The sequence below is a fragment of the Mobula birostris genome, unplaced genomic scaffold, assembly GCF_030028105.1.
Source record: "Mobula birostris isolate sMobBir1 unplaced genomic scaffold, sMobBir1.hap1 scaffold_735, whole genome shotgun sequence".
Lineage (NCBI taxonomy): Eukaryota > Metazoa > Chordata > Chondrichthyes > Myliobatiformes > Myliobatidae > Mobula > Mobula birostris.
Genome location: NW_027278453.1, coordinates 79,509 through 94,059, shown reverse-complemented (window position 1 = coordinate 94,059; position 14,551 = coordinate 79,509). Strand labels below are relative to the sequence as shown.

At 51.1% G+C, this 14,551-nt stretch overlaps 2 protein-coding genes across 2 annotated transcripts in view; one reads left to right on the top strand and one right to left on the bottom strand.

Moving 5' to 3' along the window:
• The window catches only part of LOC140193708 (cation channel sperm-associated protein 1-like), a 39,183-nt gene extending 29,254 nt beyond the window's left edge, over window positions 1–9,929 (bottom strand). The window contains exons 1-2 of the mRNA XM_072250874.1: window positions 9,077–9,929; window positions 6,158–6,358 (exon numbers count right to left, since the gene is read on the bottom strand). Coding sequence (XP_072106975.1) covers window positions 6,158–6,358; window positions 9,077–9,143 — 268 coding nt within the window. The 5' untranslated portion in view covers window positions 9,144–9,929. The remainder of the gene's footprint in view (window positions 1–6,157; window positions 6,359–9,076) is intronic.
• LOC140193707 (serine/threonine-protein kinase D3-like) overlaps window positions 9,289–14,551 on the top strand; it is a 47,490-nt gene continuing 42,227 nt past the window's right edge. Inside the window, 2 exon segments of the mRNA XM_072250873.1 lie at window positions 9,289–9,699; window positions 9,702–9,781. Of these exon segments, the coding sequence (XP_072106974.1) occupies window positions 9,504–9,699; window positions 9,702–9,781 (276 nt within the window). The 5' untranslated portion in view covers window positions 9,289–9,503.

The following is a 14,551-nucleotide window of genomic DNA, read 5'->3' as shown; positions in this document are numbered from 1 at the left end:
GCAGGTAGTTTTGAGGCAGTCCAGAGGCTACAGAAGGACTTAGACAGATTTGGAGAACGGGCAAAGAAGTGGCAGATGGAATAAAGTGTGGGGAAGTGTACGGCCATGCTCTTTGGGAGAGGAAATGAAAGGGTAAACTATTTTATAAATGGAGAGAGAATCTGAGGCGCAAAGGGACTTGGTAGTCCTTGTGCAGGACTCCCTAAAGGTTAATTTGCGGGTTGAGTCTGCGGTGAGGAAGGCAAATGTGGTGTTAGCATTCATTTCGAGAGGACCGGAATATACAAGCAAGGATGTAATGTTGAGGCTTTATAAGGCACAGAGTATTGTGAGCAGGTTTGGGCCTCTTATCGTAGATAGGATGTACTGAAACTGGAGAGGGTTCAAAGGAGGTTCATGAAAATGATTCCAGAATTGAACGGCTTCTCATATGAAGAGTGTTTGATGGCTCTGAGCCTGTAGTCACTAGAATTCAGAAGAATGAGGGATGACTAAATCGAATGTTGAAAGTCCTTGATAGAGTGGATGCAGGGAGGATGTTTTCTTTGGTGAGAATATCTCGGACCTGGGGGCAGGCCTCCTCCTTTTAGAACGGCGATGAGGAGGAATTTCTTCTGGAGGAATTCTCTGCCACAGGCAGCTGTGGAGGCCAAGTCTTTATGTATATTTAAGGCATAGGTTGATAGATTCTTGATTCTTCGGGGCATGAAGGGATACGAGGGGGAGAAGGCAGGAGATTGGGGGCTGAGAGGGAAATTGGATCAACCCTGATGAAATAGTGGAGCAGACTCAATGGGCCAAATGGCCTAATTCTGCTCCTATGTCTTACAGTCTTATCATAAGCCAAATGAAACAATACTCCTTCAGGCCAGGGTGCACAACATAGCACCAAAAGGCACATATAACAATAGAGAATAGACAATAGTGCAGGAGTAGGCCATTCGGCCCTTCGAGCCAGCACCGCCATTCACTGTGATCATGGCTGATCATCCTCAATCAGGACCCCGTTCCTGCCTTCTCCCGATATCCCTTCACTCCACTAATTTTAAGAGCTCCATCTAACTCTTTCTTGAAAGAATCCAGAGAATTGGCCTCCACTGCCTTCTGAGGCAGAGCGTTCCACAGAACCACAACCCTCTGTGTGAAAAAGTTTTTCCTCAACTCCATTCTAAATGGCCCGCCCCTTATTCTTAAACTGTGGCCTCTAGTTCTGGACTTCCCCAACATCGAGAGCATGTTTCCTGCCTCCAGCGTGCCCAGTCCCTTAATAATCTTATATGTTTCAATCAGATCCCCTGTCATCCTTCTAAATTCCAGTGTATACAAGCCCAGTCGCTCCAATCTTTCAACATATGACATTCCCGCCATTCCTGGAATTAACCCAGTGAACCTGCGCTGCACTCCCTCCATAGCAAGAATGTCCTTCCTCAAATTTGGAGACCAAAACTGCACACAATACTCCAGGTGGGGTCTCACCAGGGCCTTGTACAACTGCAGAAGGACCTCTTTGCTCTTATACTCAACTCCCCTTGTTATGAAGGCCAACATGCCATTAGCTTTCTTCACTGCCTGCTGTACCTGCATACTTACTTTCAGTGACTGATGAACAAGGACACCTAGATCTCGTTGTACTTCCCCTTTTCCTAACTTGACACCATTCAGATAGTAATCTGCCTTCCTGTTCTTGCTACCAAAGTGGATAACCTCACATTTATCCACATTAAACTGCATCTGCCACGCATCTGCCCACTCACCCAACCTGTCCAAGTCACCCTGGAATCTCATTACATCCTCCTCACATTTCACACTGTCACCCAGTTTTGTGTCATCTGCAAATTTGCTAATGTTACTTTTAATCCCTTCATCTAAATCATTAATGTATATTGTAAATGGCTGTGGTACCCCACTAGTCACTGCCTGCCATTCTGAAAAGGACCCATTAATCCCTACTCTTTGTTTCCTGTCTGCCAACCAATTCTCTATCCATGTCAGTACCCTTCACCCAATACCATGTGCTCTAATTTTGCCCACTAACCTCCTATGTGGGACCTTATCAAAGGCTTCCTGAAAGTCCAGGTACACTACATCTACTGGCTTTCCCATGTCCATTTTCATAGTTACATCCCCAAAAAATTCCAGAAGATTAGTCAAGCATGATTTCCCCTTCATAAATCCATGCTGACTCAGACCTATCCTGCTACTGCTATCCAAATGTACTGCTGTTTCATCTTTTATAATTGACTCCAACATCTTCCCCACCACTGATGTCAGACTAACTGGTCTATAATTGCCTGTTTTCTCTCTCCCTCCTTTCTTAAAAAGTGGGATAATATTAGCTACCCTCCAATCCGCAGGAACTGATCCTGAATCTATAGAACATTGGAAAAATATTACTAATGCGCCCATGATTTCTAGAGCCACCTCCTTAAGTACCCTGGGGTGCAGACCATCAGGCCCTGGGGATTTATCAACCTTCAGTCCCATCAGTTTACCCAACACCATTTTCTGCCTAATGCAAATTTCCTTCAGTTCCTCTGTTACCCTAGATCCTTTGGCCACTATTACATCTGGGAGATTGTTTGTGTCTTCCTGAGTGAAGACAGATCCAAAGTACCCGCTCAGCTCATCTGCCATTTCCTTGTTCCCCATAATAATTTCACCCATTTCTGTCTTCAAGGGCCCAACTTTGGTCTTAACTAGTTTTTTCCTCTTCACATACCTAAAGAAGCTTTTACTATCCTCCTTTATATTCTTGACTAGTTTACCTTCGTACCTCATCTTCCCCCCCCCACCCCCGTATTGCCTTTTTAGTTATCTTCTGTTGCTCCTTAAAAGTCTCCCAATCCTCTGGCTTCCCACTCATCCTTGCTATATTATACTTACTCTCTTTTATTTTTATACTGTCCTTGACTTCCCTTGTCATCCACGGTTGCCCCTTACTTCCTCTTTGGAATGAACTGATCCTGCACCTTCTGTATTATTCCCAGAAATACCCACCATTGTTGTTCCACTGTCATCCCTGCTGGTGTATCTTTCCAGTCAACTTTGGCCAGCTCCTCCCTCATGGGTCCATCGTCCCCTTTGTTCAACTGTAATACTGACACTTCCGATCTTCCCTTCTCCCTCTCAAATTGTAGATTAAAACTTATCATATTATGGTCACTACCTCCTAATGGCTCCTGTACCTCGAGTTCTCTTATCAAATCTGGCTCATTGCACAACACTAAATCCAGAATTGCCTTCTCCCTGGTAGGCTCTAATACAAGCTGCTCTAAGAATCCATCTCTGAGGCTCTCCACGAACTCCCTTTCTTGGGGTCCAGTACCAACCTGATTTTCCCAGTCTACCTGCATGTTGAAATCCCCCATAACAACCGTAGTATTACCTTTGCGACATGCCAATTTTAACTCTTGATTTAACTAGCACCCTATATCTAGGCTACTGTTTGGGGGTCTGTAGATAACTCCCATTAGGGTCTTTTTGCCCTTACAGTTTCTCAGTTCTATCCATACTGACTCTACATCTCCTGATTCAATGTCCCCCCTCGCAAGGGACTGAATTTCATTCCTCATCAGCAGAGCCACCCCACCCCCTCTGCCAACCTGTCTGTCCTGTCGATAGGATGTATATCCCTGAATATTCATTTCCCAGCCCTGGTCCTCTTGCAGCCATGTCTCTGTTACTCCCACAACATCCTACTTGCCAATTTCCAACTGAGCCAATAACACCAATAGACACGATGGCAGAGAAACGTACAGCCACGAAGAACACCGTAGCCCAAGTCCCTGAGCAACAGGGCCCGTAGACCGATGGTGCGTGGGATGTTGTCCTGGAGCCAGCACGCAGTAGTCCTCGTCTCACACTAGTACAGCCGCAGACGAACACAATCCAACTGGTCCCCTCCCCCATCTACCTACCCACACACTTCACCCCGACAGATGCCCATATTGAAAGAACTAGATAGAGTGGATGTGGAGAGGATGTTTCCTATGGTGGGGAATTCTAGGACCAGAGGACACAGATAGAGTGGATGAGGAGAGGATGTTTCCTATAGTGGGGAATTCTAGGACCAGAGGGCACAGCCTCAGAACAGAAGGACGTCCCTTTACAACAGAGGTGAGGGGGGATTTCTTTTGGCAGAGGGCGGTAAATCTGTGGAATTTTATTCCGAGATACAGCGCGGAATCAGCCCTTCAATCTGTGCCACTCGGCAAACCCCCGACTTCATCCGAGCCTCATCATGGGACAGTTTACAATGACCAATTAACCTACTGACCTGTATGTCTTTGGACCGTGGAAGGAAACCGTGGCACCCGGCGGAAACCCACGCATTTCACGGGGAGGATGAACAGATGCCATCACGGGCAAAGCCCTCCCCACCATTGAGCACATCTGCGGGGAGCGCCGTCGTAGGAAAGCAGTGTCCATCATCAGAATCTCCCACCACCCAGGACATGCTCTCTTCTCGCTGCTGCCATCAGGAAGAAGGTACAGGAGCCTCAGGACTTGCACCACCAGGTTCAGGAACAGTTACTACCCCTCAACCATCAGGCCCTCGAACTGGAGTGGATATCTTCAGTCACCCCATCATTGAAATGTTCCCACAACCAATGGACTCACTCTCAAGGACTCTTCATCTCATGTTCTTGGTATTTATTGCATCCTTATTTAATACTATAATTTATTTCTTGTATTTGCAGAGTTTGTTGTCATTCGCAGACTGGTTGAATGCCCCAGTTGGTGAGGTCTTTCATTGATTCTATTGTGGTTATTAATTCTATTGTGGATTTACTGAGTATCCCCGCAAGAAAATTTATCTCAGTTTTGTATACGGTGACCTACATGTACTTTGATAATAAATTTACTTCCACCTTTAAACTTTGACCTCTGGCTCCTTACGGATTGAACTCTGAACTTCAGCCTAAGCGGTAATGGCGTCGTGCCAGTTGCTACGCTGCTGTGGCTGTTCGTTGCCACGGGCGGCTGAGGAGGCCAAGTCACCGGGCATGTTGGAAGCGGAGACTGAGAAGTGGCAGATGGAGTTCAACCCGGAGAAGTGTGAGGTGGTACACTTTGGAAGGACAAACTCCAAGGCAGAGTACAAAGTAAATGGCAGGATACTTGGTAGTGTGGAGGGGCAGAGGGATCTCGGGGTACATGTCCACAGATCCCTGAAAGTTGCCTCACAGGTGGATAGGGTAGTTAAGAAAGCTTATGGGGTGTTAGCTTTCATAAGTCAAGGGATAGAGTTTAAGAGTCACGATGTAATGATGCAGCTCTATAAAACTCTGGTTGGGCCACACTTGGAGTATTGTGTCCAGTTCTGGTCACCTCACTATAGGAAGGATGTGGAAGCATTGGAAAGGGTACAGAGGAGATTTACCAGGATGCTGCCTGGTTTAGAGAGTATGCATTATGATCAGAGATTAAGGGAGCTAGGGCTTTACTCTTTGGAGAGAAGGAGGATGAGAGGAGACATGATAGAGGTGTACAAGATAATAAGTGGAATAGATAGAGTGGATAGCCAGCGCCTCTTCCCCAGGGCACCACTGCTCAGTACAAGAGGACATGGCTTTAAGGTAAGGGGTGGGAAGTTCAAGGGGGATATTAGAGGAAGGTTTTTTACTCAGAGAATGGTTGGTGCGTGGAATGCACTGCCTGAGTCAGTGGTGGAGGCAGATACACTAGTGAAGTTTAAGAGACTACTAGACAGGTATATGGAGGAATTTAAGGTGGGGACTTATATGGGAGGCAGGGTTTGAGGGTCGACACAACATTGTGGGCGGAAGGGCCTGTACTGTGCTGTACTATTCTATGTTCTATGAGTCGGGGTGTCAGGGAGAGGCAGGGTTCAGAGGGTTGACACCTCACCCATGATCGAATGGAAGAGCAGGCTGTGACAGTGGAAGAAGTTGGCAAGGACCAACAGGGGTGGGTTTCCTCAGCCGTCCCGAGGCAGTGCAGGTGATGGCGGAGTTTCTTGGCCCGCGGGGTCGGCGCGGTGGGGCCGGGGCGAGGTGGGGGCGTTTTACTCCTAGGAACTTGAGCAAGGCTGCTGGTGGCGGGAGAGAGACGGAAGAGGAGCAAGTGGTGGGTTCAGCCGCTTCACCACACCGCAAGGAGGGAACACCTTGGTGAGTACGCACACCCCTCCTACCTCCACGGACTATCACGCTCATGTAGGTCTGGGACACCAGCATGGCGACGTTGATGAGGACGGTGGCCAGGATGAAGGACCCCACGACGGGGAACTCAATGAAGTCCTTAAAGGTGTTCCGGAGGAAGGAGCAGCACCGGTCCAGCTTCTGCCTGTACCCTTCGACGTGGTCGGATCTACGGCGCTCCCTCGGGTACGTACCTGTGAAGGAAAGGGGGGAAACGGGTCACAGCGTGCTCTCCCCCCACACACACGCCCCGCAAGCATCCCCAAAGTTGGTGCCAAGGGGAGGCAGACACGAGGTCAGAACTCATCCTGATTGGGCTGGAGTACGAAAGCAAGGATGCAATCCGGAGTCTCTATAAGGCACGGGTCGGACCGCACCGGGAGTAGTGCGGGCACTTTTGGGCCCCTTGTCGAAGGAAGGAAGGGCCGGCATCGGAGCGGGTCCAGAGCAGGTCCGTGAGAGTGATTCTGGGAATGAAAGGATGGGAAGCGTCCGATGGCCTGTGCGCGCAGGGGTTTAGGAGAACAAGGGGGAAGATCGCGCTGAAACTTTTCCGACGGTCAAAGGCCAAGATAGAGCGGACGCGGAGGGGACGCTTCCAATCTAGGACCAGAGGGCACAGCCTCAGAGTAGAAAGGATGTCCTTTTAGAACGGGGGTGAGCAAGAATTTCTTTAGCTGGAGGGCGGTGGATCTGTGGAATTCGTTGCCACAGAGGAAGGCAAATCATTGGGTATATTTAAACTGGAGGTTGGTTAGTCAGGGCACCAAAAGTTACAGAAGGGGGTTGAGAGGGATAATGAATCAGCCATGATGGAATGGTGGAGCAGACTCGACGGGCCGAATAGCCTATTTCTGCTTCTATGTCTTGGGGGGGTGGTTTACATCCTTCAGCACAGGTTGAGGGTGCAAGGGCTCGGGATTATGGAGGAGATTCTGGAGCTGGGGCTGTCAGTAAGAGGGTGGTGGGGAGGGGGGGGTTGTTGGAACGAGGGAAGAGTTAAAATTCTCACTAACCAGGATAGTCCATGGAGAAGCTGAGGGTGGGTTATAGTGGCCCTGTGTCTGGCCTCTCTTTACCACCCCTCCCTCTCACACCCTCTCCCTCCTTCCCTCTCTCCTCGCCCTCTTTTCCCCTTTCCTCTCTCTCTCTCGTTTCCTCTCTCTTTAGTTAATGTTTCTTTCTCCTTCTCTTTCCTCTGCCCTCTCTCACTTTCACTCACTCACTGTTTCCTCCATTTTTCGATACGTCACTCTCTTTCTTTCCCAGTTAGTCCAAATTTTCTTCGTTCACTGCACCTTTCTCTGTCCCTCCCTCTTTCCCCTTCACACTTTCTCTCTCTCTCTCTTCCTTTCTATCTCTTTTCACACTCTCTCTGTCCCTCTCTCTTTCTGTCTCTATGTCCCTTCTGCAATTTCCACCTCTCTCTCTCTTTCACACGCTCTCTCTGTCAATCTCTTGCTCTGTACCTTCCTCTCTCTGTCCCCCCTCTCCCTGCCCCTTCCCCTATCTTTGTCCCCTCTTTTCTATCTATCTCTGTCACTCTATCTCTATCTTTCAATGTGTTTATCTTTTTCTCTCTCTGCTTCTCTCAGTGAGTCTCTCTCTCTCTATTGCTCTATATGTCTCTCTCTCTATCTATCTCTATGTCTCTTTCTCTATCTCTACTTCTCTCTCTCTCACGTTCTATTTCTCTCTATCCCCCTCTCTCTGTCTCTATCTCTCTCTTGCAGGTATTCCATCTGCCATCCTTGAGCTCTGACCGCGGGGAGAGCATTTAGAATCATCACTCTTGGTGCCAGTGTGGTCACAATGGGACATTGGGGCTGGGGAGTGGGGAGGTGTTCTTTAGAACCCAGGGAGAGGACAGAACCCTGACCTCTGCCGGATTCTGCTGTGTTCGGTCCAAGGTTAATTCAGAAGTCAAGAAAGAGTCACAAAACTTGTTGCTTTAAACTGATGGAATAAAGGAGTTGAAAATGTAGAGTAGCGGGGTCTAGTCGAGGAAGGAAAGAAGGTAGACCAATGTGTTCTGCCTCCTTATACCGCAGATAAGAGACTTTCCACTCAAATTTGTAGATAAGATTTAACCAATCCAATAGCCCCTATTCAAATAATGCGATACCAAGAAGATTCCAGAAAGAGACAGAGAACTGTGACCACTAGGGGAAACACTAAACAACTGCATATACACACTGTGACCACTAGGGGACACACTGAACAACTGCATATACACACTGTGACCACTAGGGGACACACTGAACAACTGCATATACACACTGTGACCACTAGGGGACGCACTGAACAACCGCATTACACACTGTGACCACTAGGGGACGCACTGAACAACCGCATTACACACTGACTACGAGGGGACACATTGAACAACTGCATATACATATTGTGACCACTAGGGGCACACTGCACAGCTGCCCAGACATACTGTGACCACTAGGAAGCATATTCTGCAGTCACACGCATAAAGCATACCAGCAGGCATAGATTGTTAAACAATGATATGGCGTAATTCAACATTTTATGGGGTGTCGGACTGCCATGGGTACACCGTCAATGTGTGAGGCCAGCAATCGACTTTCTTCAATTCTGGGATAGCTTGATCCCACTGGTGTCGGATCATCCAGCCTGGGGCTAGTTGATGGCCATCTGAGATTGGAGCACCTCCCCACCCTGTGACCTGAGAATGACTGCCTGGAATCTCAGATTGGTTATTCCCTCCGATTTCCTATCAGCGGACTCCTCTGATCTCGGATTGGTTAATCTCTCCCGGTCCGGGACTGGTTGGTCTCTGCTGACCTGGGATTGGTTGATTCCCCGGGCCACGGATTGGTTGATCTGCAGGCACTCGGGATCGATTGCTTCATCTGACTGTGGGTGGGTTTCGTCCACCTGACCTTGAATTGGTCCGCCAGTTTGACCTTGGATTGGGTCGTCCATCTGACCATGGACTGGATCGTCCATCTGACCTCGTCCATCCGGCTGTAGATTAGCGCATCTCTCTGACCGCGGATTGGTCGGCTCCCCCGCCCCGGGGACTGGTGGATCTCTGCCGGATCGACCTCAGCCGCTGATTGGCTGCTGCCGCCCCGCTGAGAACTGCTCTCTCGCCGCTTCTTGTGTGAGCGCAGAACCTGCTGAGGGCGGATTCAAGCGAAGTGCAGGGAAATTTTGCCGTGGCTCAAAATAAAAACGGAAGCTTTTCTGCAACGTGACAGCCAAACTTTCTCAGTCCGCTTTTGCAGCTGGTTGCCCTTCTACGGCTTTGGGTTTTGCTCATGAAATAACTCCGGTCCCCTCTGTCCCTGTCCCCCGTCGCCTGCGATGTCCTCGGAACCTGATCTCCGCAACCCCACAGCTACTCCGGCCGGGGGTCGGAACTCGCTCCCGGGCATGGGTCGCTCGCCTGCTCCGGAGACCGCCGCGGTCGGGGCCGGCAGCCCGGTCCACCCCGCGCCGCAGAAGGGGAACCGTCCGGCAGGGCCCGCCGGCCTCCAGTTCCTTGTGCAGGTGGGTCTCCACCGGAGACCGTGTCCCTGGGGCTTCAGGACGCCTCGGTCAGGAAAGCCAAGGAGTTTGCCCTCAGCCTCATCCTCAAGAAGGTAAGAGAGCCGCGTCCTGCCAGGGTCGCGGGGTTCAAGGTTGCTGGAGGGAGGGGGCAATCGGATCACGGACCCCCTGTGTGTTCTGTTCTGCTCAAAGAGCACGGTCCGCTCCAATACACAAATCCAACACGCGTCCCTCTCGCCCTGGGAGAGAAAGGGGGTGGGGCTTGCCTTTCTCCTTTGAGGGGATCTAGGCACTTCTGGTTGGGCGGCGCTCCCCCCTCATCACACGCCTCCCCCTCCTGCAGCGCTCCCTCCCCGCTGCCCCCTCCCACTCCTGCTGTTGTCTTCTCCTCGCCGCCCCCCTGTGGCGTTCCATCTCCCACGCCTGGTGCTCTCTGCCCACACCCGAGGCGCTTCTCTCCTCGCCACCCGCACCCCCGACCTCCCCGCTCTGCGTGTCGCTCCCTCCTCCTCTCTCACGGACAGCTGTGACAACAGTCCGTAAGATCAGCCCCAAACCCCTTCCTGCGCCCCCGAGGGCAAAACAGATTCCGGACCTGTTGTTGGAAGAAAAGCCCCGGGGGAAAAAATTTCCCACCGAAAATAAAGTCATCAGGCTCGTTTAGTGTGGGATCTTGTTGTGCATGCGTTGGCCAATTGCCAGAATGTTCTGTCCTGTCCAGGATAGGGTGGGGCAACAGGGCATTTTATCTGCATGGACAGACCTCCTAGGAATTCGGTATCAGGTGATCGGGACAAGAAAACTTGTGTTTGGTCAAATAATATTTATTTTTCCTTCTGAGATGGTGAAGCCCAGTTTAACCAGTCCCTCAGAGTGAATCCCCCTCCATACCGTCCCATCACACACTCCCGGGGTCAGACACAGAGTGAAGCTCCCTCTACACTGTCCCATCACACACTCCCGGGGTCAGACACAGAGTGAAGCTCCCTCCGCACCGTCCCATCACACACTCCCGGGTCAGACACAGAGTGAAGCTCCCTCCACACCGTCCCATCACACACTCCCGGGGTCAGACACAGAGTGAAGCTCCCTCCACACCGTCCCATCACACACTCCCGGGGTCAGACACAGAGTGAAGCTCCCTCTACACTGTCCAATTGCAGGACAGTAACTGGTACATAGACTGCCCTCTCTATGTCCTGGAGGACTCAGTGTTCCATGAGTGTGAGGGGTTGCAGCTCTTATTCAGGGGTCTGGTGGGGCTGCTCTTCAAGTTCTGCCCCCACCTCCTAATGCTTGGACATCGGTGCGGAGGGAGGGGCGTGATGGGTTAGTCAGGATGGTGCTCCTCGCTGGACTGTTCCCGGGCCTGGTCCAGGCGGTGGGCAGCTGGGGCTCTGTCTGAACAGGTAGCCCAGCTCTTAACAGTTCTGGTTCAAGTCTGTCGCCGTCTGACTGTACATATATACAATCCAACGAAACAACATCCCTTCGGACAGTTGTGCACTCACAAATCGTGTGTCACACGCACCGCACACAAAACAAAATAGCAAAAGCAACACACACACACACACACACACACACACACACACACACACACACACACACACACACACACAGAGACACAGTGCTGGAAGAACTCAGCAGGTCGGGCAGCCTCTGCTGAAGTGAAAAGATAGTCGACGTTTCGGCCCGAATCGTCTCCACAGCCGCTGCCTGGACTGCAGATTTCCCCCAGCACTTTGTCCGTGCGTTGCTCTGGATTTCTAGCGTGTGCAGACCTTCTCGTGTTTATTCCGCTAAGCACCCCGTGAGTTAATGAGACAGAATTCACGATGCTGGCGGAGCAGCGCACAGGTAAACGGCTGGGCAGCCCTGGTGGCGGGGTATTGATTCGTCTCACAGCCGGAGGGGAGAAGCTGTCACCCGGCCGGGCAGTCCGAGTCCTGCGGCTCCTGCACCTCCTTCCTGACGGTCGTGCGTCAGAGAGATCGTGGTGGGAATCCCCAACAGAGCTTCCCTTCTGGTAAAGGTCATGAATGCGTGGGGTGGTGGGGGGGAAGGAAGGGACACGGACCCAAACTGTTCCTTCTCCCCCCACCCCGGTACAGCCTCCTCATCCACGACCGAAACCACATCCTCTTGTAGATGGTGACCGGAACTGTGCACACTACTCCGGGTCATAAACTTCAGAGGCTCTGCAGATGCTGGAAATCTGCAGAGACTAGAGGTGGAGGGAAACCCCGGCGGGGCTTTTTTGCTCTCCTCTGCAGGGCATCCAAAGACACAGCTTCCCTGGAAAATGGGTTCGCGGCGTTCAGAGTTGCCGGTACCCCTGGGCACAACTGGGGGGCGGGTGGGGGGGTGTACGGAGCCGGTGGGCACCGCGGGGTCTCAAGGGCGTTCTGGGCAGCGTTACCAATGGTGTAATTTATTGGCTGTAATTATCGCGGATCGCGGAACACGATAGGATTGCCCTGGCGTGATCGGGTGGCGCGACGGAGAGACCCGGGTTCAATTCCACTGCTGCCCGCGTGTTTTTTTTTCCTTCCGGGCGCCCCGGTCTCCTCCCACCTTCCGGGGACGCGCGGGTTAGGATGAGAGAGCTGCCCCCGTGCCGGAAGCGCGGCGACACTTGCGGGCTGCCACCCGGGCGCATGGTCGGACTGCGTTAGTCGCGGGGGGCGTTGAAGCCGCGCGTGTGAAAATAAAGGTATCTTTGGACCTTTAATCTTTTAACGTTCAAAGTAAATTTAATATCGAAGCACAACCCTGAGATTAATTTTCCTGCGGGCATTCTCAATAAATCCGACAACCACAAATAGAATCAACGAAAGGCAGCGCCGACAGGGCGGACGGACAACCGGTGGGCAAAAGACAGCAAGCCGTGCAAGAAAGAAATAAGAATAGAGAATAAATAAACAATAAATATCAATAAATAAGATGAAGGGTCCTTGAAAGTGAGTCCATAGGTTGTGGGAACGGTTCAGTGATGGGACGAGTGAAGTTATCACCTCTGGTTCAGGAGCCTGATGGTTGAGGGGTAGTAACTGTTCCTGAACCTGGTGGTGTGAGTCCTGAGGCTCTTGTACCTCCTTCCTGACGGCAGCAGTGAGAAGAGAGCATGCCCTGGGTGCTGGGGGTCTCTGATGATGGATGCTGCTTTCCTGTGACAGCGTTTCACGTAGAAAATCACTTTGACATTACCTCCACAACATTGTAATGAATGTCAAGAAAAACACACTCAGACCGATATAGAGGACACCCTATATGTGAATGAGTTCCCATAATGCAGCTGAATGTTTGTTCCTACAAACAGCAGAACCAGTTTTCTTTTGAATTTAGTAACAAAATGGGAGCTCATTCTCATGTAGGGTGTTCTATATAAGTTGGGTGCTGTTAACTGTGAACAAGCTGTGGAGAGAAAGGGATGAAACTGTAAATCTCATGAAAATAAATTACATTGGCATGGGATCTGGAGCTCTTGCTTTCTCATCTAGAGTACAGTGGATAGCAGGGAGGAAAAGGGAATGAGAGAAGACCAGAAGTAAAAATTTCACAGAATGTAAACAGACACAACTGACTCAATTATTCACACCCAGCCCCATTGGGAAAATAATTCTTGTGGATCACCATTGTCATGTTTATCCAGGCTTTGCCAATCAGCAGCAACTCTAAAGACAGAAAACAGATTGCTCTGTAATTGTTCTGATAACGATCACAAATAAGACAAGTGCTTAAATGGTTACGAGCACCTGCTCCATAAACATAGACTAGTGAACTTTAAGAGACTACTAGACAGGTATATGGAGGAATTTAAGGTGGGAGATTATAAGGGAGGCAGGATTTGAGGGTTGGCACAACATTGTGGCCGAAGGGCCTGTAATGTGCTGTAATATTCTATGTTCTATGTTCTATGTGCTCGATAGCTGGGAGGGCTTCACCCGTGATGGACCGGGCCAATATACACTACCTTTTGTAGAGATTTCAGTTCAAGGGCATTGGTGTCTCTACGCCAGCCTGTGATACAGCCGGTCAATATACTCTCCACCACCCGTCAGAAGTTTTCCTGTGTGGGCTCAGTGGTGCCCCCGTGAGGCCGCAGCCTGGAACTGCGCCGTGACAGTTTACATATCAAACCAGAATGAATGGCCAGAGTGAGGGGACGGCCCCCCGCCCCCACCCCGTGACCACATCCCGCTCCGTGCGCAGTGTGCCGCCTCGCCTAGTCGAAGAGTCCAGGAACTGGCCCTCCTCCAGCTGATGCCGGGCTTGGGACGGGAGCCCTGGACAACAGGAGATGTCCATTCCCCCATTTTGCCCTGCGGGTGCAGAAAGGGATTAAGAAAATTAATTTTCACCAAACCCCTCCCGCAGGGCGTGGGGCTCCTTCTACACAGCCCCTCACGTGGCTTGGGGCCCCTGCCCTCCTCATCGCCCCTCCCCCCATCCCGCCCCCGCTCCCGAGGCATGGAGTCCCGTTCCCCGCCCCTCCCAAGCCACAGGGCGAGCCCCACCCACGTGCCACCCCCTCCCACAGATACGGGGCCTCCAGTCTTGCCTGGCCGTCTCCCTCCCGTGTCGTGGGACTCGCTCAGCGAGTGCCGGTGGAGACTGGCATACAGCCTATTAAGAACGCAAACACCAGGAAATCTGTAGATGCTGGAATTTCAAGCAACACACATCAAAGTTGCTGGTGAACGCAGCAGGTCAGGCAGCATCTCTAGGAAGAGGTACAGTCGACGTTTCGGACCGAGACCCTTCGTCAGGACTAACGGAAGGAAGAGATAGTAAGAGATTTGAAAGTGGGAGGGGGAGGGATGGAGCCAAGAGAAAGCAGGATCTCCCAGTGGCCACACATT